The following is a 25,964-nucleotide window of genomic DNA, read 5'->3' as shown; positions in this document are numbered from 1 at the left end:
TCTTTCTGTGGTTGGAGGATCGTTGGCATTATCAATCTTTCTACTATTTCTTCATAATGATCAAAGTATTTATAGTAAATTGGTTGCTTATTTCATCAACATAACTTTTCCGGTTTTTTTCATATTTGGGGTTGTTACTCCTTTCAATAATGAAGTTGGTATGGAACCAGTTCTTTCTCTCATTCGTTGCTTTTCCTTTTCCAATACTGGTCGGATAATGGTTTAACTAACTGTGAAGTTAATTGATTATTCATTGTGACTGATGGAGTTGGAACATCTCTTATTTATATATACTCATCAAATCCTTTTTGATATCTTCCAGAAGATAGGTGACTTCGGATCATATTTCAACGGAAATCCTGTGCATATCATTCACCAATTTTTTCCAACGGTCCCTAGCGAAGTCACCGCAAAATATCTTTTATTACCCCGTCAGTATTAAGACGATCAACAACGTCAAAGTAAAAAATCATTTATTAATTGAGAAATCTCATTAATTTTCAAGGTGAAGAAATTGCTGTTTCTTTACACATTAGGAAAGTATGGTCTTAAGCTTCAATATTCAAATTCCACTCAAAACTATAAAAACTACTCACAACCAAAAATAGACAATTTTTTAAATCTCTTGGATTCAAAGTACTAATGAAATGGAGATTTTACATGTTACTGATGAGGCCTTCAATGATACCACTATTGAAAAATTCCAGTTATTCATACATTGAAGGAAAATTGCGCAAATTTCTACAGGCATTATACCAACTAAATTATCAACAACGCTATCGTTTTCTTATTTCGTGAGTTCAGATAAGAGCCGAACAGTGTTGTAATAGATAATGTACGTCATGTAGAGCTTGTTTCGTCAAAAAAACTTACCTGCCTCTGAATGAAAATGAAAGTGGAAAGGTGTTGGTTGACGCAAATGGCAGTTTCAATGTTTGTATACCATTACGATTTTTATCTGGTTTTTGTGAAGATTTAAAAAAATATAATGAATATGAAACAGAATCTGATATTAATTCGTGCTTATACTGATGTAATAATAAGTTCCGATGAAACTGAGAAGTCGAAAGTCAAAATAAGTAAATTCTATTGGTATGTACCACATGTCACTTCAAGTATAAGCCAACAACTACGTTTGTATAAGATAATACAAAGTAATGAAGATTTTCCGATCAACTTTCGCTCCTGGAAAATTGTGGAATATTCTTCACTAAATAATTCTATAAGGTATGTATGCCTACGAGTACGAAAATTGAAACTCAAGGGCATGTTATCATAGCCTTTCAAAACAAAAGGAGGAGAAATTACAAAGGATATGAGTAAATTTGATCATTGCAAAGTGACAAACCTAACGTATAGTATATTTCCCAATTCAGAAAGATATCCATATCACAATCTCAATTTAGATTTCAATACAAATAGATTTGCCTCCTTTTATGAGATGTTTGCCAATTTGCAAGAGTCCCATTACCATCTTCAAATCAACCAACCTATTTTCACTCCACAAGAATTTCAGGATAATGCTCCTTCGGTATATATTGATTGACCAAGACAGAGTTATCTTATCTGGCAGCATTGTTTTAAGAATAGAATTTGAGAATGATGAAGCAACATCGTGTGAAGACTGTAGACAATATGAATGTTCAGACTGTATAAACCCATACAACCAGCTAAATAGTCATAGATTGGCGTAACTCGGGTAAGATCACGCGACTCCTCTCTACATTAATTGGGTAATATGATGAAGCAATTAATGCGTATTTGGTTTATGTTAAAGGACGGAAAAATTATACCTATTTGTGAATTGGATCCACCTTTAGAACACTCCAAGCCGAAATATATTTTTCATAAAAACAATGTTTGTGTTTGTGCATCATCAAATGTATTTATTTTTATATGATGCTTTTTTAATGAAATTAAAAATGTTTTCAATATTTTATTGCTTTCTTTTGTCAGGGTAGACAGGATGTAAACTGCTTCGTTTGTGATTCTTTTATTACAACATCCGCATAACGCTAGAGAAGTATATCAGTTTGCATGGATCAATCTTAGCACTTTTATGTATTATTATGTACCTAACCAAATGATTTTTGGAAAGCTTGATATATGGTGGTTTGTTGTCGTTGTTTAAAGTTTTAATTCTAATTTATGTGTCTAAAGAAATCCTACAAAGTTTTCTTACCCCGTGCGCACTGGTGCCCCCCTGCTGTGTGTAAAGAGGTATGTATCATCTATTTTACAACAATACCATCTAACTTATAATATAATTTCATTTTCCAGGGTCATGTGGGCTCGTGATTTGACATCGATATCGCCTTACCTCAATTTTTTTAACACAAGCCCGATACTTCAATGTTGTCAACTGCAGTTGACCGTTATTAACTTTATGTCAATGCCCTTATGTCACTTATTCGCTTACCAACAACAATCACTATGCTCTGCTATTATTAACAAAATACTTATGTCACACCCCATACAGACGATACTTCGATTTTGCCGTTATTGCCTTATGTCAATTGTTCGCTTATCAACAAAACGACATGCCCTGCCATTATTAACAAAATACTACGTCACACCGTTATCACCTTACACGTCGTCGTTATAGTCTTACGAAACACGTACGTTGGCCTTTATCACCTCTCCTTCTTCAACCCCTTATTTCAATTTTCCCGTTTCGCCTTATACCCCGTCGGCCCACCTTGTACGTCACCTCTTTTTAACATACTCTTACTCAATTTTGTCGACTTACAAAACACGTACGTTGGCCGTTAACACCTTGTAAAACACGTCTCGTCACCTCTTTTAAACATACGCCGTATCTCAATGTTTTTTTTTCAACTTTGTCGTTGACATATCTGTCATCAACGAAATACCCTGTCATTATCAAAAAAATACGTACGTCAGACCCCGTATAGATGATACTTCGATGTTATCACCTTACACGTAGATCTAGTATTTTGATGTTTTTTGAGCACACTCCGTATTTCGATGCTGCGATGCCCAATAAGAATACTACTACGTCACTTCCGCTCTAGAACCCGCCTAGAGCATCTACTGAAGACATAAATTTCAAGACAATCGTATCCCAAGTAATTTACGTATTCGTAGACCTCATCCAAATCCACAACAGAGGACTTTTCATTTTAACAGAACTCAAGATTTTCACAACTCATTACTGTTATGATTATTATACTGATAATAGGCAAAATTATAATGATAAATAATCCAAATCAATTCCTTGAAAATGCCCTTGACTATCAAGAATATTACCAGGAAATTGATCTCAATGCTCCTTACTATTATACCGATAACAATGAAATTGGGGAAAACTATTATACTGCTGATAGTGAATCTAATTTTGATAATGATATATCAGTTTGTAACGAATGAGAAGACATTAACTTTACCGAACAAGACAATTTCAGTCACAATGATGAAAACATCCATAGTTTTGACTTCGAGAATCTCCTGAATCCACATCATGATTATTATAAAGATTGTTGACAAGTTTCTTTGGAAACGAAACCATATGATTAGCTGAACTACCAAAATTCAAATTTCTCGATCCCAGATTCAGACAGATTCAAACAATAAGTTTAAACCATTTAGAATCAGATCGCCTCGAACAAATGTCTTATGAAAATAACCTCACCGATTATTTCAAACAATTTATGTTGTACTAAATTATATTAAAGATGCAATAAAAATTCTAATAGCTAAAGGATTGTCAATTTTCAAATGTAAAACGTGCGAAATAGGAAAAAATCGGAATCGATTCCCTGAAAATATATTTATTCAGAGTATAACAAATAAATAGATTGGAGTTAACGAATCAACACTTATTTGATTTGAAAGTGTATAATCGTAATTTAGACATTGTTCAAAGTTACAGATAACTTAACTAAAGATATCTCAATTGAAAACCAATTTCTGCAAATTTACAAAAATAAAACTTCCATCGAAACTAGAACTGAACAAATGTTCAAACTAAAATCTGATTTGGTCAATACTGGTCTATACTGTAAACCATATTCAATTAACCACTGAAGAAATGACTACCCATGAAATATAAGATATAAGAAAGTAACTGAGACTCGACCATCTAAACGATGGAGGCCTGAATCTCTCAACTTTGTATTTATTTTTTGGATATATTTTATTTAGAAGGAGACGCAGTAACTTTTACCAATGGAAAAAGACATACTATAAATACCCAAAATTCCAAACCCACATATGTTAAATCAAATCGCTACCCTCGAATCCATAAGCAAGAAGTGGAAGATCAGTTCAATAAAATAATACAACCCAGGTATTCTCCATGGTCGTCACTTATGTGGGTATTGCCAAAAAACGCTACGCTTCCGTCTAATAAAAATGGCGTGCCGTCGTAGTCTACAGAAAATTAAATTCTATAAAAGTTACCTTAGATGATAAATACCATTTGCCAAATATTGGATATATATTGGATCAGCTTGAGAAATATCAATATTCTATGACACTAGATCTCGCATCTGGGTTTCATCAGATTGAAATAACGCCTGAAGTTATACCAAAGATTGATCGACTGAAAAATTTTTCAGAGAATACCAAATCAAAAATTAGAGTTAACGAATCAATATATCCATTACATTCGAAACCAATGAAACACAAGGTGTATACTTGTAAATAATATATTGAATTTGGAGGGTTATTAGGCTCAGAATTTTTAGAATACTATAGTTGTTTTAAAAAATAAATAACTAACAACTGATTTAAAAATTGTACCATTGTCAAAAATACAAATAACGAACTAAAAATCTTTTAATTGAAAACTAATTTCCGCATATTTAGAAAACTACGAAATCGAAGAAGCTAAATTACTAAAGGCTTTGGTCAATATTTAACGACATTAGATCTCGCATCCAAGTTTCATCAGATCAAAATAACAGATACACCAAAAACCGCTTTTACATTCAAAAATAGGATGTCAATTTCGTTAGAATGCCGTATTGCCTTAAAATAATCCTTTTGACAATGGATAATGGATAACATCAATTTTCACACGAAAAACATTCCAACATCATACACATCGATCTCCTGAAAATGTAATTTTTCAGAGTATAACGAATCAAAAATTAAAGTTAACGAGTTCGTTTCTTTCCGTTCGATGGGACTATTAATCATAATCTAACTAACTGCGCTATACAATTTCGTTAAAAAAAAATCCTTCCTAGAAATGTGAATAAATCGCCCGCTATTATATAAATAAAAATTATATAAATATTATATATATGTATATATAAACATATTTAAAAAATCCATCAAACAGGCCGCGACTTCGATAAACCTCAGAATTCCATTATAACCGGACGGGGCCGGCTTCGTAATATTATCCCTTTCTTAGATAACCGATATTGAATGTTTAAATCGGTAAATGGGCCCATTCATTTATTCAATTATTATGTAAGCCCCGGTATCATGTTTGTTTCTCACGCCCTTGTCGGTCGGGGGCTGAGATCTGCTCTTCTAGTTTCTGGAAGATGCTCGCCAACCCTCGTCTGTTCTTAATACGCACAGGAATGTTGCAGACCAACAAATATTTTTCATGTGGAGTAAATAAATCTTGCTCTGTAGTGACAGCAGAATCATCATATTTTGAGGTCTACTAGAATCTACAGTTCAGAGATTGGACATTCTTAATGAATCACCCTGTATATATATTGTATATATATATATATATATATATATATATATATATATACTAACGTCTACTTAAGTTGGAACCATATGGAAAACTTTTTAATTACTGGTTTTATGTAAGAATTTATTCCTGATAAAAAGTTCTGCATGGTCCAAAAGTTAAAATGCATTCATCAAATATCAATTTTTTGAAGCAGTATACGAGGTTTGTCAAAAAATTTGAATTTTGTAAAGAGTAAAGCATCTTTATTTTCCTTATTTTCTTGTTTTCTTGCAGTTGAATATTTATTGGTTCTTTGATTATGAATGACAACAAAGTTTATAGGCTAGGTCGTTATTGAGTTGTGCAACAAATGTTGTTTTTATGAATAGACGTTTTTTGTAGTTTTTCAAAATCTTGGTCATAGTCAGTTTCCTTACGTTGGCTTCCAACACACGATCGCGGGGGTTTTGAAGCGTTTCCCACAAATCGAGGTAGGTGGATTGATCTTGAAATTTATTTTTGATTTCTAGGTAGAAGATATACCGTGAATCGTGTTTGATTCTCACGCCCTTGTCGGTCGGGGGATGAGATCTGCTCTTCAAGTGTCTGGAAGACGGTCGCCGACCCTCGTGCGTTCCTGATACGCGCAGGCCAACAAATATTTTCCATCTAGAGTAAACAAATCATGTCGTTGTTCTGTAGTGACTCCATATCTAGCTTTTCCGGTACCCCCGTACGCACCCATAAAGGCAGGGTCCGGCTCTTCTTGCAAATGGTTCACTTTTTCCTGTAGATCATGGTTGCCTTCAAATGGCGATAGTCAATTTTGGTTGACTACTTTCGGTTTTCCATTGGGGATATAGCTTATGCGATAGATCATTGATCCTTTTTTTTGATTAGGTATGGCTTTCCATGATTTTTGTAATTTTGGAAAAAATCCTTTTCTCCTCATCGGTTTGTGCAGTTATACTGTATTTCCATCTTTAAAACTTCGTGTATATCGTTAATACCTCTTCTCAATTGGATCACATAATCTTCTCCAGGTCCATAGCCGAATCATAGGTCACAAGGAAGCCTTTTTTCAAAAAAAGGTCAAAACAGAATTTTCTCGGGGAACTCATGAATAGCGGATTGATGAGCCATTGCGAAGAGGAATAGATACTGATCCTAGGTATTTACCACTACTTGCTGTCGACGGAAATGGTCCAGAGGTGTCTTAAGCAACCCTTTTGCGAGTACTCCAAACATTATATTGTTTCATGGGTGCCTTTGAATAGGAAAGAGTTTTATCTATAGCTCATGCCTCTAAGACTGTTGTTAATTTGCAGTGGGTTTTGGGTTTGTGGTTGCAAATAAATTGAGTCCAATCTTGATCAATGTTCGATTTATTGAACAGGATTTCAAAAGTGCGTTCAAATAACAATAATAACGGAATAACAATTTCGGAGCACGTTTTTCTTTCGCCTTTCTTTTCGCTTGTGTCACTATTACATGAAACTGTCAAAAGGTGCTTATCGCCTACTAATTTTTAATAAAATCAGAATACATTAGAATACATAATTACCAACTTTGACTCTATATAAAACAAAAGTATAGTGTGAAGTTGGATAGGGTCAAGGTTAGGTTGGGTTCGGGTCAGCTGTCAATTGATCAATTCTCAACAAAGACATTGTGCAAAGCGAACAAAATATCTTTAAAATCAATGAAACTTTCTCAATAATATAGTATTACCACAGAATTACGTCTTAGTAGAATTAGATGTAATATATTTGACATCGTACCGATATCACCTTTAAACGTCAATTCCGACATTTCTATCGCTATCATTTACTCCGAAACATTCTGGAATTTTTATGAGATTCCTTTTTCAAATTATGACTAATAGTACATTTGTCAATCGAAAAGATCCCTCACCAATAGGATAACAAAAGCAATAGGAAATTACTACCTGACATGTGTTGATTAGCGACACATATCTACTATGACGGACATAACATGAATTATAAATTTGGCAAAGTTTTGAAAAACTACAAAAACGTCTATTTTTAACAACAACATTTGTTGCCCAGCCCTATAACGACCTAGCCTATAAACTTTGTTGTCATTCATAATCAAAGAACCAATAAATATTCAACTGCAAGAAAACAAGAAAAATAAAGATACTCTACTCTTATACAAAAACTAAAATTTTTTGACAAACCTCATATACTCCTTAAAAAATTGATATCTGATGGATACATTTTAACTTTTGGACCATGCAGAACTTTTTATCACGAATAAATTCTTACATAAAATCAGTAATTAAAAAGTTTTCCATAAGGTTCCAACTTAAGTATATATGGTATCTTCAGGATTCTACGATATACCCACATTTCGAATGCCTCTAATTTGTTGATGTTTTTTACCTTAAGGGTCCAACCCTCCATCCCGTAAAGAAGCACTGACCAAACGTAGCACCGCACAAGTCTCAGTCTAAGATCAAGATCAAAGTCGGTACATGTAAATACATTTATAAATTTTATGAATGTACTTCGAGCTTGTTCAATTCGGCATATTATTTCACTATCCGACGACCAATCTTCATAGAGCTATGTTCCTAGATATTTAAATTTTTTTACCCGTTATATAGTTTTTCCATTATATGTTACTCTAGATTTTCTAAACGTATTCGCTTCCCTAGTGGTAATCATGAATTTAATTTTTTTGATGTTGATTTAACATTGCTAATTGGCAATTTTACGTTTTTTGGCATGAGGAATCTTAATTTCATAATTTTCACTCTAATTTAACATTGCTTATGGAGGGCGCTAGTTACACTTGTTTGTGTTAGTAAAATCAAAGGAAACTTTTTTTGGGCTAAACTTACAACTAAAATAATATTAAAAAGCGTTAAATTCTACAAAAAAAGTTACTCTTCTTTGATTAATGTAACTCAATCAGTTATCGTGTTATTTGCTTCTAAAAAGTTCAATAAATTTTAATTTTTTCATAGAAAATTTTTATTATTCCTTAAATATGTAACAATAACAAATTTGTAAAAAAAAAATGAAAAACTTCAAAGCAAATGCTCAAAATGCCCACCATTTACTTCACTACACTTTATGATCCGCTTTCGTAAAGATCTCTTAATATCAAATAATCCTTGTCTTTTATTTTTTCTTTGTAAACTAATGCCTTCATTTGCGACCAAATTGAAAAATCCAAAGGATTTAAATCAGTGCCTCTTGGTGGCCAAGCAAACTCACATCCATTGATGCGGAAACTGTTCGTTTAAGTATAAATTAGTACTTTATAATTAATAGTCTTAGCGACCGGAAAGAAATAGAAAAGTACCAAGAGAATTTAAATTACTTATAAAAGTTAATTAATCAAGTATGAAAGATAAGTTAATTATTATATAGGTTATTATATAAGCTTTTTGGCCTTTGGGAAACAAAACTCGATAACTCTAATTTTTGATCGATTTGTGTGATGCTCGCACGAATTATAAATTTCGGTTTTCGAAATTTATTTTTAAAAAATTTATTTCGAATATTTGAATGAATACAATTAATCTCAAGATCGAACTAATTATAAACATCAAATATCATCAAGTTGTTTACAAAAATCTTATTTATAGTAAAATAAATGCTGATACATGTTTACGATATTTGATACAAAATAGAATAAATGCTGATACATATTTATGATATTTGATACAATTGTATTGTTTATAAAATCTCCTTCAAGAATTCTTCACATGTAACTCCTCCATCCCTAAGAATGAAAAATTACGGAGATATTTTTCAACCCTTGTTTTCTTCTTTCTTCTAATTCGATGTCTTCATTCTTCGTTTCTTCGATTTTTTGTTTTCTTACAAATTTGTGTTTATATTTATGAATTAACCAAAGTATTATTAAAATTATACAAATTATTATTATTATAGTGAATAGTCCTATCGATACATGGCTTTGCGGATTATAAATTTCATGAATTGGTTTTATGTTTTTAGCAATGTTATTGATTTCATATAATTTATTAAAATCTATATTATCTATATTAAATTATTGATTTGTTTGTGAATAAATTCTAAATCTATATAGTATATAAAAGTATGTTTGGTATGTATAAGATTACTGGTTCCTAAATTGATGGGTAATAATAAGTTATTTACATTTGTCACTGTTATATCTTCTGTCTTGGTCGTCTTGTAAAGTAATAGTAACATTAATACTATTGTCAGCTTCATTATCTGTAACAATTTTTCTGTTTTAGTTTTTTGGTTTTCTAATTATATTTTTATGATGAATTCCTTTGTTTGTTTCTAATAATACGCCAGAGTCTTTTACAATTTCAGCCTCTTTGAATTTAGGTAGTTTTTTGTTTCGAAATTTTGTTTTTATGTAAGCTATGTTTTGATTTTCATAGGAAAGGGGATCATGTCTATTTTCATTTCTTTTATTAATTATTTTTTCTTTAATATTAGTATTTCTCTCTTTAATATTTTCATATAATAATTTTGATGTTTCTTTATGAGTTTGTTTATAATTAGATATTATTAGGTGATCGTCTAAGGGATAAATCACGTCAAGTGAGCACCCAATTTCCAACCCAAGCAAATGTCATAAAATAATTATTTCAATCGAATCTACCCGCAAACACAAAGATAGAAAAGATAGTATTTTAACGTAATTATTTGTTTAAATATTTTTTTATATGCAACAAAGATTTACGACTTTTTTTAGGCAATAATCAATTGTTCTCGAACTACTGAATGTTTTGACATGAAAATTGATGTGCATACCTATGAAATATCGCCCTCTCAGATAAAAAATATTGCGATGTGTTATTAATAATTTTTCAGTATTTTTAATAACTTTTTTATAAACAATTGATATTTTTATTAGCTTCTCAATGCTCTAATCGCCCAGGCTTTCGGTGATATGTAGAATAACTATTTAAGAACGAGAATATGAAAAAAAATTTCACTGCCCGCCATAAGTTTGCTCGGAAAATAAATAATTGCAAAGCCGCCCTGCCGTCCGGCTGCGCGGCGAGTGTTCGTTACTTTATTTTTTGCGTGCGCTTTCGATTAAAACAACTTCTATTTTGAAGATTGAAGAGTATTCAGCAATCAAACAACGCAGTATTCATTATATTATTTATTCAATTCATAATATGCACACATATCGATCGTACATTGAATAAAGTAAAAAGATCAAGCGCGCCAATTCAAGTGACTTACGCAGATTCGCGTGATTTTTTGTTTTTATTATCAATTTTCACGACTAAATTATTCGTAGTTTTATTGTCATCCGAAAACACTTTGCACGCTAGCTTTCCTGCATCTATGGGCTTGTAGCAGTGATATTGGCGCGTATTCTTGATTGTTACGGCTTCTTCATATCTTGACTTCATCTTTTCATTATGACTGTCATGCTCTTGTTGAGTACAAAAATCGAAACTGATTTTTTTGAAAAAAGTACAAGCCCATACAAAGCTTTTGGAGTTGTTATATGTCTACTGTTATCGCGCTGCAAGCTACATGTATACGCATGTTTTTTCACGGATCCTCCTATACCGTCGCAAGCGCCCTTACCGTGAGAAGTAGCAAAAAAGTGCCATTCAGCCTCAACTCCGAAATCAGCTTTATGTCTGAGTAGATTTATAAAATTAAATTTATTCTTATATTGTGATCCTGCACCATCCGAAAAATATATAATTTTTTTAACGTTGTCTTTTCCAATTTTTTTTTGCAAAAATTCAACCAACTTTCCATTGAATAAATGCACGGAATCAGCGTCGTGCGTTATTTTTTCGGAAACCATTACATAATTTATGTTTTTTGTTTTACCATTTTCGTTGTAATAGATAACATACGGATGTAATGTTGCCTGGTTATTAGTCCAATGGTGCGATTGCACAGCGTTTTGTACATGAAAGGTATAGTTCATGGCAAAATCTAAAGCGACTACGAAAACGCCTGCAGCAGCCGATTCTTTTTGTTTAACAAAATAACTCGCTTGTGACTTAGCTATAAAATCATGTCTCAATAACTCGGGCCAATCTTGTTTTATTGAATCTATAAACTGAATTGTACTCTCTGTTTTTTCAATAATTTCGCATCTAAAAATAAAAAAGAATTGATGCAGCAAGGATCTTTTATGAAAGAAAAGAAATTTTACATAATCTCTCTATTTATTACCTGTCGGTACTTGTCCACTGGCTGTAGGTAATCTCTTCAATCTTGTGTTCATGCAAAAGCTCTTTCAAATTTCCGATTGCTCGATCAAGTCCTGGACACTTTTTGCAAGTAGTAGACAAATAACATTCTGAATTGGGTTTTGGGCAAACTGAGCTTTTTATGAAATTATGATAAGTTTCCTCAAAAAAAGCTCCTTTCTTTCTTAATTCTTGCTCTGCACCACATATTTTTAATTTCATATTTTGGTGACACTTACAAACACAAACATTGTGTGTTCCTTTCTTTCCAGCAAAAATACATTCAGTAGGCCTGAGACTCCGAAACTTCGTGCGTCCCATTTTGACCCCAGGATTTTTTTGTACAAACTCTTCGCGAAGATTTTTCATGCTGTTCAACAATAATCTTTTGAATGTTACAATTTTTTCGCCATTCTCATCGCAATAACTAACGCAGTCTTTTCTACCAGGCATCACACGACTAACGTCATCGGATAAATAAAATTTTTGAACTTTTCGACGCGTAGATTCAGGTATTCTCTTACCTTTCCTCTTAGGAGGGTTTGCTGCAAATCCAGATTTTTTCGCTAATTTCTTTGCACAAGTTACCATTCGACGTGATACTCCAAACTCTCGTCGAATTTTTTTCATAGGTCAATCAGCTGGGAGTGTCATCAATACTCGAATTTTTTCCGATCGTTTAGTTTGTGCTGCTAAAGCTGTTTTTATATTTTTTATGAACTTTTGACTTTGAATATCACTTTCACTACCAGTTGTATTGTCATCGTTATTATTCAGCAATTTATTCACACGTGCTTTCACGTTTTGCCTCTCTGCAGCAGTGAAATGAGCCATAGCTTTTCTTTCGAGTAGTGGCTCGCCCAATTCAGACAAAAGCTCATTAAGTTTACTAGTTTTGAGAGCATTGTCAACACTGCGAGAGACATATGGAGGATCGTTTTCTACATAGTTGTCTTTTTCTAAAGCTTTATCAACATCGATAATCAACTCCACAGGATCAGATATTGGCGGAGGATCGGGCGTAATCTAGTTCTTTTGACTCTTGATCAACACCTTAGCGCCTTTGTAGATTGCTCTTTCGCAAGAATTACATACGTGCAAACCCAGTAAATCTTTGAATCTATCGTCTCGTTTACCTGTTATCAAAACCAAATTGTTTCGAATGCATTTATGATTGGCTTTCTCTAATGGATTACAACAATACTGAGCTCGCACCATCTTGAATCTGGAAATTTTTTGCGTGTTATCGAGCGTGTTATTTTTACGATATTCACGTTACAATGTACAAAATACCTTACCTTCCGAACGAAAGGGCTTATAAAAAATCTTATTCTATATGACTTAATTACTAAAATTGAAGTAAAAAACTTGTTGCACTGCACTTTACGCTAGGTATGAAACGATCGTGCGTTCAAAACACTGCAGACGTTCGACTCGCCGAGAGCTATAGCCTACTTAGCCCGCAATCGCGCTTGCATTTGTCGACTGATGAAAACAAATGAAAATCGGACAGTGGAATGTCCGTTCCGAAGTAATTTGGAATAGCAGAATCGAGAGCAGACTGCTAGAAACAACTTAGTATTAAGAAACGATAAGAAAAACAAAAAATCACGCGAATCTGCGTAAGTCACTTGAATTGGCGCGCTTGATCTTTTTACTTTATTCAATGTACGATCGATATGTGTGCATATTATGAATTGAATAAATAATATAATGAATACTGCGTTGTTTGATTGCTGAATACTCTTCAATCTTCAAAATAGAAGTTGTTTTAATCGAAAGCGCACGCAAAAAATAAAGTAACGAACACTCGCCGCGCAGCCGGACGGCAGGGCGGCTTTGCAATTATTTATTTTCCGAGCAAACTTATGGCGGGCAGTGAAATTTTTTTTCATATTCTCGTTCTTAAATAGTTATTCTACATATCACCGAAAGCCTGGGCGATTAGAGCATTGAGAAGCTAATAAAAATATCAATTGTTTATAAAAAAGTTATTAAAAATACTGAAAAATTATTAATAACACATCGCAATATTTTTTATCTGAGAGGGCGATATTTCATAGGTATGCACATCAATTTTCATGTCAAAACATTCAGTAGTTCGAGAACAATTGATTATTGCCTAAAAAAAGTCGTAAATCTTTGTTGCATATAAAAAAATATTTAAACAAATAATTACGTTAAAATACTATCTTTTCTATCTTTGTGTTTGCGGGTAGATTCGATTGAAATAATTATTTTATGACATTTGCTTGGGTTGGAAATTGGGTGCTCACTTGACGTGATTTATCCCTAAGTCAAATGGATCAGGGTTATTTATATAACCTTTAATAATTTCGAATGGTGTGAATTGCGTTACAGAATGAATTGAATTGTTATATGCTAATATTGAATGTTTTATTAATTGATCAGGAGTTAAATCTTTATTATTTTCTTTTATGCATCTAAAATGTTCAATTAAACTGGAATGAAAACGTTCGACAGGTGAATTGGAATTGCTATTTTTATACGTTGTATAATGTAGTTCAATTTTGTGTAATTTGCAAAAGTCTTGTAGGTCATTATTTTTAAATTCTGAACCGCAATCAGCTGTTATTTTGTAAGGTAAACCATGATGAGTAATGTAATTCAATATGTTATCAACAACTGAAGTTCCATTCACACTTGACATTGAATATGCTTGACCGAATCGAGAGGAATAGATACATTTTCTCGTTATTGTTGAATATGAAAGATCTACTATCTTAATAACATTGATATATTAAATCAAATTTAATTGAAGGGTTTATATCATATTTATTCATTTAACACAATTCACAATTATTAATTAAGTTTTCTACGTCTTCTGAACTCACAGGTTTGTTTTGATTAATTTACTTATATCTTTTTTATATTTGCGCCAATTATAAATTTCGTGCCAATTATAATTTTCGTTAATTAGTTTTTTATCTTTTTTTGAATAGTTAAAGTTGTGAATTTCATATTGATTTATTTCAAATGGTTGGACTTTAAGAGGTTCATTAGAATTCTATAAATTGTCTTAAACGTTTCATTTGTGTTACATTGATTGTAATTTAAATTTTTATATTATTTTCTTTCTCCATTAGTTGAATAAGCCAAGTTATGAATTATATTATTAAATTTCTTATATATACTCTAATTAATAATAAGTTTTTATTATTATAGTTTCTTTTAAAAGTTTACTCATTTATTATCTATTGATTCTAAATCTTATCTATTCTTATAGCATAATTATAAAAATTTGAAAGTTCTTTGCTTAAAAATCCATTTTATAATTTCTTGAATTGCGTATCATTTTAATGAATGATAATATTTATTTTTCCAAAATAGTTCTTCAATTAACTTTTCATTTAGTATCGCATTTAATTTCTTATTCAAATATTTTGAACTGATTTCATTATTATTTCTATCAATTATTGTTTCATAATTAATAACCATTGTCTCATTTTCATTATTCATGTCTCTTTTATTAATCATATTATTTTTATTTTGTGTGTCCAATATATTTGTATTTAATTCAGGTTTTATGAAATAACATTCTTTTTCTAATATATCATTATCTATTTTTATAACATCATTTATTATATCTTTTTCTTCCATTGTCTTATAATTATTTATTTCATTTATTTCTCTGTTTAATTCTATTACATTTTCTTCTACTTCTCTTTCATTATCATTCTCATTCATTTTGAATTCGTTTAATTCCGTATATTTTAAATCTACGTTTAATTCCACTTTATCAAATAATTCTACTTCTAATTCTAATTTTGTATCATTATTCGTTTCTCTTACCATTATAATATTTTCTTCCGAATTCTTTTCTGTTACATTTAATTTATCTTTTTCTTCTTCATCAAATAATTTACTAAGATCTAGTTCTACTTGTTTATTTATTTCTTTACAATGATTTAATTCTGATTCTTTTATTTTTATTAATTTTTGAATTTTTAGTAATGAATTATTAGATGTAAAATTTATTTCAATTATTTTTTCACTGGGTTCTGATTCGTTAGTTTCTATGAAATTTTCAAAGTATGTTAATGCATCATTAGGAGTAAAATTCATTTCTTCTATTTTTGATACTTTTTCCGAGGCTCTTTCCGAAAATTTACGGTTTGGTCATTATTTTCATCGCGCTCGAACAAATGTTGAAAATCGATTATTTCTTCTTCTTCCTCTTCTTCGCTATTTTTATAATTATTATTATATAATTCTTCGGATGTAAAATTTGGTTCGTTTCGTGATTTGAAATATTTATTATTGCTTGTATTATTATTATTGTAATAGTTATTATTATTTACACGTCTACTAGGTCTGTCAGAAAAATTTTTCGATGTCGTAGACATCGGTTCTGGTCTAGGTAATCGATTTACAGATATTTGGTTCGGGCAGAAAACATTTTTCCTAGGACCAAACACTTGCGCATTCGTCGGGTAATTTTGCCTTCTCTGTGGCATAGGATTTATGTTTATAGGTTGACTAGGGAAACTATTATAATTATTATTATTATTATTATTATATCTTTCATTATTATAAAATTGGTTTCTATTATAATTATTATCATATTGTTGATAGTAGGGGTTGTTATTATTATTATAGTTATCATTTCTATTATTTTTCACTGAGTTAGTTTTAAAATTATTATTATTATTATTATACTTAACTCTAGGCTCACAAAATTGGCCATCATCGACGTAAGCCATAGCGTCTTCGAAAGAGTTAGGCTTTTTTAAATACATATTATTGCGTATAACACCTGAACATCCCGCAATAAAGGTATTCGAGGCTGTTTTCTCACAATGATTAATTTGGCATCTTTTATCAATTTCTCCTAAGTTTAAATTATTACTAATTATTTGTATAGTCTGACTTTTCAATAATTGTAATCTGTTACCAAATGCTATTAAATTTTCATTTTTTAATGGTCTCGTTCTAGTTAATTCTTGTAAAATACAATCTAAATCGCGCCTATCTGCAAAAAACTGAATCATCGCTTTTTTTAATTTAAACCATGTATTCAATTCTATCCTATTTCCTACCATTAACTCGGCTTTATCTATTAATTTTTCTTGTATGCATTCTAATACGTGATTATTAATGTATTGATCGTTATAAACTGAATACGTCTCTATTAGGTTTTCGCATCGATTTATAAATTTATTTAACGTATTTTTATTTCCGTCGTAAGGTTTAACTTTAATTTGAATAAATCCCAATTTAGGGTTTTTGGATTTGACGTTGCCATTTTTATATATTCTGGATTATCTTTTAAGTTTAAATTACTGAATGTATTTAATAATTTATCAAAATCGTTCATAAAATTATATATTTAAAATTATCAAATTATCTCTTCCTTATTCAAAGTTCTGATAAGTATGGATAATAAGGAATCAAAATAATAGGGAAACTTGGCACTTACAGCTATCTGAAGTCCTGTCCCTCGTTGAATATGTAGGTCTAGTGCTGAAGTACTGAAGTACTTAGCCGGAACTTTATCGCACTTTGCGTAAACTCGCGACCGCACTAATCTGAATGACTGCGCCAATTATAAATTTCGGTTTTCAAAATTTATTTTTAAAAAATTTATTTTTGAATATTTGAATGAATACAATTAATCTCAAGATCGAACTAATTATAAACATTAAATATCATCAAGTTGTTTACAAAAACCTTATTTATAGTAAAATAAATGCTGATACATGTTTACGATATTTGATACAAAATAGAATAAATGCTGATACATGTTTATGATATTTGATACAATTGTATTGTTTATAAAATGTCCTTCAAGAATTCTTCACATGTAACTCACGTTTTACGTATGAAAATTGATTATCCATTATCCATTGTAAAAGGGGTATTTTATAGGCCATACGGCATTCTAAGGAAATCGAAAGCATATTTTCGAATGTGAAAGCGGTCTTTGATATATCTGCGAGATCTACTGCCGTGAAATATTGACATTTCTAAAACTGATCCGATAGATCTCCAATATATGGCAACGGGTATTTATCATCTACAGTAACTTCATTTAATTAGTTTAAGACGACACTCAATTTTTGTTCGCCGAGTGCGTCGAGTTTTTTTTCACTACCCACACGTGTGACGACTATGGAGAATTACTGGGTGGTATGATATTTTGTGAGAGCAATTTATTGATCTGATAATTCTCTTCTTGTTTTTAGATTGCCGGGTAGCGATATGATTTAACATATGTGCGTTTAGAATGTTGGGTGGCTAAAGTATGTTTTATTCCATGTTATTTAATGCGTCTCCATCGTTTAGATGGTCTAGAGTTTCTATATTATTTCTAATATTTTATCGGTACTTATTTCTTCAGTGGTTAATCGAATATTGTTCACAGTATTCATTTCATATGGTTCTAACATAAGTTTTGGAAATGTTACAGTTCTGGGAATACAGTTACAATTCATCACTGAAACGGAAAATTCTATTTTCTCATTTATTTCAACCAAAGCGATTGTTAATTTAATTTTTCCATTTCCTGAGCTACCAGTATAATATCAGTATTGACCAAATGGCATTTTAGTTCAAAAATTTGTTCGGGTCTAGTTTCAATCGAAGTTGTATTTTCGCAGAAATTGTTTTTCAATTTAAATATTTTCAATATAGTAATCAGTAACTTTGAACAATGGTACAATTTCAAAATCTGACCCTATTAAATAATCAAATTCTATATCTAAATTACAAATATACAACTTGTCGAAATCATTGACTTCAAATGAAATAAATGTTGATTTGTTAACTCCAATTTTTTAATTCATTATAATTCCATTAGAATTTTAAAGGAGTTTGTTGCATCTTCAATATAATTTTATAATAAATATAATATAACTGGTGAGGTATTTTTCATCTGTTCCAGGTGATCTAATACTAGATAGTTCAAACTTATGCTTTGAATCTGTGTAGTGCGATCTAAGATCGACAAATTTGAATTTTGGTAGTTCAGCGAATCATGTGGTTTCGTTTCCAAAGAACTTGTCGAAAATCCTGATAATAATTATGATTTGGATTCAGAAGATTATCGGCGTCAAAATTATGAATTTTTTCTTCATTTTGACTAAAATTATCTAAAATTGTCTTCGTTCGGTGAAGTTAATATCTTCGCATTCGTTTGTATAAATATCATTATCAAAATTTGATTCACTATCCGCAGTATAATAGTATTCCTCAATTTCATTGTTAACTGTATGATAGTTAGGGGCACTGGGATCAATTTCTTGGTAGTCAAGTGCCTTTCCAAGGAATTGATTTGGATTATCACAATAATTTTGGCTGTTCTAAATTTAATAGTCGAAACAAAAATTCAAGGCAATTCGTTTGTTAATTGTTCCATTCGTTGAATGTCTTAAATGAAGAAATTTATATCGTGAATATATCCTAAGTATGTAGTTAATATCTTCCCGATTTGAAGGGTCGCGTGAATCAAAGATTTCAGCGCCTCGCCCTTTAAGTTTATTTTATAGTTAAAAGTACCTTATTGTCGTAATCGGCCATTCTATAAGCTGTTTTACGAGCATTTATAGAAGTATTTAGGAAAATTTGCTCTCCGTCCTAAATAATAAAAAATGTTTGAGATAATGTATAAGGTCCAAAATTCTCTTTCTCTTTCTGTGGATACGGGATCGTTGGAATTAGTATTCGTTCCGCTACGTGTTTCAGATATTGTATTCATAATTCAAATGAATAGATTTGAAATAAAAATAAATAATGGTTATAAAACTGAAAGTTAATGAAAATATTTGCAAAAATGTTAAATATAATGAAATGCGATGATTCTTATGCCAATCTTTTCATTCCTTCCTTGGCAGCTATAATCTTTGTCCGTGAGATTTGATACACATGCTTTCTCATTTGCATGTTCCTGGTGCTGGAGAGACCGTTTGCTTTGAATAGAAATCGAGCTGGAGCTTGAATATTTCTTGAAGGTTTAGGAACCATCACACTTAGTTACGTAGAATCCTTGTTCTAAATGAGTTTAGAAATCCTACTAACTGCGCCACTGTTATATTAACGATGTTAATTTTGATGTTTTGAAAACAACTTGAAAATTGGAAAAACAAATGGAAATGATAATCATAACTATTATACATAAAGTAGCAGTTTTTATATGTTACATTGAAACAACGTCAGAATTTATATCTTGTAAAATATATTACAATATTTATCACACCACAATTAGGTCTCATCAATTGAAATTTCATTTGAAACAAATTTCTATTTTAATTTTATTTTATTTTATTTTATTTATAAATACGCATATTCCGGAATACTATTGAAATTAGACCAACCGTCAATAATATATGCTTTCAAATAGAATTTTAATTGATAGAGACATAAAATGAAGATAAGTTATGAACAAAACTGTTTAAAAGAGCTCTAGGAAGTGAGAAATTAGGTCTTCTATCACCTCTGCTTACCACAGTTTCCTTGGTCTTTCTTTTTTTGTTTCCTGTAGTCTCTGCATACATATTTTTTCCTTTTCTTGTGTATTGCCACCATTATTGTCGTTTCCCATTTTTCTGGCATAATCTCTTGTTTCCATATATCCTTGTTGAATGATAGATGTCGTCTTTAGTGCAATTCTGTCCATTTGATTTTGATTCTATTTTGTCTTTTTCAGGATTATCCGTTATTTTGCTCCTTTATCATTCCTAGTATTTCTTCATACGATGATGGCAATATATTTTCGTTACTATTCCAATCTTGAGCTATGATTTTATTCCAATGTTCCCTCTCCATCATTATCTGCATTTAATATTTCTTTGAAGTGCTCTTCACATCTACGAAACATTTCGGTCTCATCCATTCTTATTTACCCAATCTTATTTTTCATATACAAGTTCCTCTGCTCAGCTTGCCCATTATTATATTCCACTCCAAATTATCAATTCCTTTATTCACTTATTTATTCTGTTCTCCATTCCCTTCCGTTATTGCTCCTACACGTCTTTATCTGTACCAGTTTGTATCATTTTTCTTATTCTTTACATTTAATATTTTACCATTTGTCCGTTTGTCCCTGTCTTATTTTCTGTGATATTATTTCTATGTTTTCTCTATGTTTTAGTTCCTTGTTCACATTATAGCTCTGTTGTTCTGCTAGTTTCCTCTCCAATTCTTCTTTGTATTTTCCTTTGTTGTTTCATTGTTTACGAGTTCCTTCTGTAGTTTTTTATTCGTCCTAGCTATTGATGTTCCTTTATTTATTCACTATTCAGTGCTATTTTTGCGGTTACAAAAGTAGTCGCTATCCCCATCTGCTCCTCTATAGGTTTTCTTTCTTCAATTGATTCATTTCTTCTCTATATTCTCTTTGTTTTTCTTGTGTTTTCTTGATATCCTCGGCCATTTTCTCCATTTGTCTTCTGTATTTTTCATTATATCCATACTTTTATCTATAGTCGATCTAGTAGTCCTAGGCCCTCTTACGGTAAAATTCCTGGTTTTTTGAAAATAACAACCTTCAAATGCTAAAACATTGTAGCCATGATCTTATTCGCCAAAAGCACGTTCCTTGGATGAAGTATGTTCTTAAAACTGTATTTGTGTTTCTGGTGTATACTGGTGTACCCAATTTTCGTTTGTTGTACCTATATAAAATATTACGTATTCGTGCGGTTTTGGTATTCACTTCAGTAGCGTCATCAAGTGCTTTTGTTCTTCTAAGTCTAAGGGCATGTATTCTATAAATCACTTTAGGACGCTTCTGGGAGTTTAGTCCCAGTCATTCATGTTCTGTATTCATTCAACTACTCCGTTCTTTTAATTGTTTTTACACCTCAAAAATAATAAGAAAATATAGTGTATGAATATCAAAATTAATCTCTCAGTTTTTTTTTAAATACCTCTTATGAACGAATGGAGTTATGAAACTTTATTTTTATCTCTTCATTACATTGTATTGTTATTTTCGACTCCACTTCAAATTTTAGGACTGTTTAATGAATGATTATATCTAAACTATATACTAAGTTGTGTTTGATAATTTCTTCTTAAAATTTCTCAATTTACTTGGTAATATGAGTAAAGTATCAATGAAATCGTTTTTCAGATAGGTGTTGATGACCCCGTGGGTGCCAGTTCAGTTCACGGTGTAGGTGGAATATGGGGTAATGTATATCTGCTCAAATCACATTCTACTAAGTATTTCACATGGGGTATTACCCGTAACTAAATTCCATAATCAAAGATTGTGAAATGATAACTTGATATCTGCGAATGTCGGTTGCATTATACAATCTTTACTTCTAAATTTTCAGCAGAAAGTGGTATCTAGTGAATTTCATTCAAATCTTACCGCTGTTGATGTCACATCCTGCATTATATATTTTGAAAATTCCCTTAGAGAGCTTAAGTTAACGGAAATTATGAATTTAACTCCATATAATTTATTCTAATGGAATCAGTACGATATCTTCGAAGATCAGTTTACAATATACCAATATTTTTTTATTTTGTTCTGACATTACAATCGAGTGAATTTCGATGGCTTTTCATAATTGTACAGTAAATTTTATACAACTTAAGCAGTTCCAGTGAAATAGATGCAAGCAACAAATTACTTGGTTTCATACTAACATCCTTTTATCAAACTTAACTATTTCATAGAAATATTAGAAAATTCCATTTTTGCGTTTGAATTTGAATCAGTTCTTACAAAGAGCACATTTTTGTTTTCTCAAAAGAGATAGTTATACAGGTTATATGTCCACAAAAGATATTTTGTAACTGAAATTTTTAGCACCCTTGGTGATATCTATATTGAAAACAAACCACATTAAAACTCACAATTACACTGTCTGATACTCTTTTCGATATCCAAATTATCGTCTTCAGAGACTGTAATGTAGAGAGTGTGTTCAGTATTTTGCTGTTATTTAGTGTCGACTTGACGTTTAGTTTATGCTGTTCACAGTTCAAAGCAGAGGAAATAAAAACCCTCCACAAATAGACATTTGTCTATAGACAGATTATTCTATCAGCCAAGTAGTACAATCGTCAACATACAATCATCCTTTCAATAGGAAGGAGACATCCGAAGTAATTCCATAAACATTCAGAAATCGGTGCGTTGCTATCCTTCTCTCTTGGAGGACCGAATAGTTTGCAAGTAATGAGTTTAGTAGAAGTCCTTGCATGCTGAATCCTTTCATTCCATTTAAATTAAGTTTCTGCACAATCAAATTATTCATCAGTGAAAAAATTGGACACTTGAATTGAATTTTTTGTAATCAAGTTTCTACCCTATCAAAACCGTGGTTTGAGATAATATTTCTATTTGGTTGCTTGAATGTTGCAGTAATGTCTTTTACTGTTAAATTATGGTATTATAGATGTTAGGAGTGAAACTTGATTAGTCAGGATTACTTGTCTATCAATATCTATCATAAGGCATATACAATAACAAAGTAGCAATACCACAATGTTGCTATAAGTTTTGTGGTGGGCTTTGTCCTAAAGCGCAAACGTGGAATTTAATTGTCACTATACTTTATTTCAGGAATGTATAGAGCAATAAAAACTCATTAGGTATACAAAGGGACCACAGAGTGATCCAACGAATATTCAAGCCACTTTCATAGTTTGGCATTGATTTCATTGTACAAATTTTTTTTTATCAAGTGCAGGTTTAGAGCTTAGCCTATTGTTATCCATTCACAAACACTGAAAATAAAGTGCAAAAGGCGTGCCAGTAACATACTCGTAAAAAGTAGAGTATCTTGTTTTAACAGAATAAAAATTAGGCATTATGTACATAGTATTAGGTACACTTATTTTTTATTGAACATTATACAAAAACATACATTATACAGAAATTAAATTATAAAAAATCATTATATTCTTTATCATCTGAGGAACTGTCATTCCTTCTTGACGTTATAATTAATGGGTCGACGGTCCGATCGATCAAGTAGTCAGCCACATTTTTTCCTCTTCTTTAATAACATGCTGGACTAACTAGCTTAACGTCTTTCATTTTGAATGTCTTGCTACAAATTCTTTCAGTTGCGCCCATATAAGTTCTATAGGATTTGATTCGCAATGATATGGCGGTGTGCGCAGCACAGTTACACTATGTTTTTCTGCTATATCTTTTACGGCGTATTTCATAAAACAATGTTTGTGTTAATTTGCTATAACTGATAGTTCTTTTTTATCAAATTTCTTGTTTTCTCCAAGATGAAGTTGGAGTCTTCTCTATGCATCGAGAATGATAACGTTATCCATAACTACCACTGAATCAGCCGGAAGATATTTTATCATTTCATCAAAATAGTCTTTAAAAACATCGTGGTAATCTCCCATATTGCGCTACTGAAAGTTTAGCAAACCTTCTTTTAAAAATTCCTCTTCGCTTTCAATATGGATGATTATTAGTCTTTTCTCTTTACCTGAAGGCACCTTAATACCCGTTGACAGGCCTTCCATGAAAGCTTGGCGAACAATGGTTATATTTTTATACTGCTTTATACTTCTTAAGTATTTTCGTCGCCAGCAAACAATTTAATCGCTTTCCAGTAAAATTGCTTTACGATAATGCTTTACCCCGGCAAAATCCATATTTCTCAAAGTGGTCCATAAAAGTTTCTTAGTTATCAACGGAATACTGTCATCCTGGCCAAGCTCCATTAAAATCTTATCTAGGGTGGTTATTTCTTTAAAAAAAAACTTTTCTTCGAATTACACTTTTGGTGTCTTCATTAAGGACTTTTACTAGTCTGGCTGAACTTTTCTTGGGAGGTTCCACTTGGCCTGCTATCTTTTTCCCCCGCAATAATTTAAAAACGGTGGACTTTCCAATTCCAGTCATTCGGGAACATCGGTCGACAGTTTCTTGTACAGTAAATTTCGAGTTATCGTATTTTATGCAATCGTGTACATTTAAAATAATAAGTTTTCCATTCGCTGATAGTGGAGAATTATTGGAACATCTTTTCGTTGGTGTAAATGTCGCCATTACTAATCTCATAATCCTGTGAACACTATTTACGGATTAACAGCAAATGCTGATGCGTTAAACTAAACAAATATACTTATAAAGGTCTTAACATTTAATGGGTAAGGCACCATTGCCCTTACGGCCATTTTATTGCTATATACATTTCTGAAATAGACTATAACAATAGTGACACTAGTTGAACTATTTTCACCACTTATAACTTCATCATCCGACAGTATCTGTATTCACCTCAGATCATTTGGAATTGTTAAGAGTATCAGATATGACTATGGTGATAACGAAATCATTGAAGTCAAAAGACCAAATTTCACTTGTTTACCTGAATGAGTTATTTGAATATATAAAATAAATACAAATCCAACACGGGTTCTCACTTGAAAGGTGCAGTTTGGTTTTCGGCTGTTGATGCAGATGAACTCAATGACCTTCCCGTCACAATTCAGTAACTTATATTGGCTTACATGGATCTCTTCCACCAGTTCAGTAAAACAGAGAAGTTGCTCTAATTCATATCTTGATGCTGGCTCATAGAGAGCTCCCTCTGCTTTTTTCTCTTGGGAATAATAGTTTCATAGAATACATTCTACATTGAAACTGGCTTATCTTTCTTGTTATACTTAAAAAACATTCTGGTAAAAATATTAACTATTAGCGTTGCACACCCTTTCCAGTCAAAACAAAATAAAGAAAATCATCTAAACATCCACCCCTTAAGTGATCTAGCCCGTTTATTGAGGTATGTACATCTGTGATGAAATCATCGCATAATCGAAAATCAACTAAAAAATAAACTTAAGGTTTCTTCAATTAGTTTTCTATTGAACGTTCTCGGGTCGGTCCTAGAAAGTCTTCCTACCTTAAATGTTATTTTTCTCGGAAAATATATTGGCATCCACAGGGGTGTGCTAGATGCTGGTGACAACTGCAGAGACGAAAAGATTCAGAGCACCTTATTTTGATTAGGCCGGGCGTATTCTTTGACTTGTTTTCGAGAAAGCTTTCTGCCAGTTCGACTTTTCAGGTCACAAACAACTGGTATGAGGTCCTGACTATTTCGGAGAGAGCTTTGGAGCGAAGCCTTTGTCCGTGTCGTT

General features: G+C 31.6%; 1 protein-coding gene across 1 annotated transcript in view; it reads left to right on the top strand.

Annotated features, from left to right (window-relative positions):
* The window catches only part of LOC130900287 (putative ammonium transporter 2), a 151,913-nt gene that overhangs the window by 81,051 nt on the left and 44,898 nt on the right, over positions 1–25,964 (top strand). Inside the window, exon 8 of the mRNA XM_057810800.1 lies at positions 21,961–22,018. Within this exon, the coding sequence (XP_057666783.1) occupies positions 21,961–22,018 (58 nt within the window). The remainder of the gene's footprint in view (positions 1–21,960; positions 22,019–25,964) is intronic.

The sequence above is a fragment of the Diorhabda carinulata genome, chromosome 12 (assembly GCF_026250575.1).
Source record: "Diorhabda carinulata isolate Delta chromosome 12, icDioCari1.1, whole genome shotgun sequence".
NCBI classification, from domain to species: domain Eukaryota; kingdom Metazoa; phylum Arthropoda; class Insecta; order Coleoptera; family Chrysomelidae; genus Diorhabda; species Diorhabda carinulata.
This window is presented reverse-complemented; position numbering and strand designations above follow the sequence as displayed.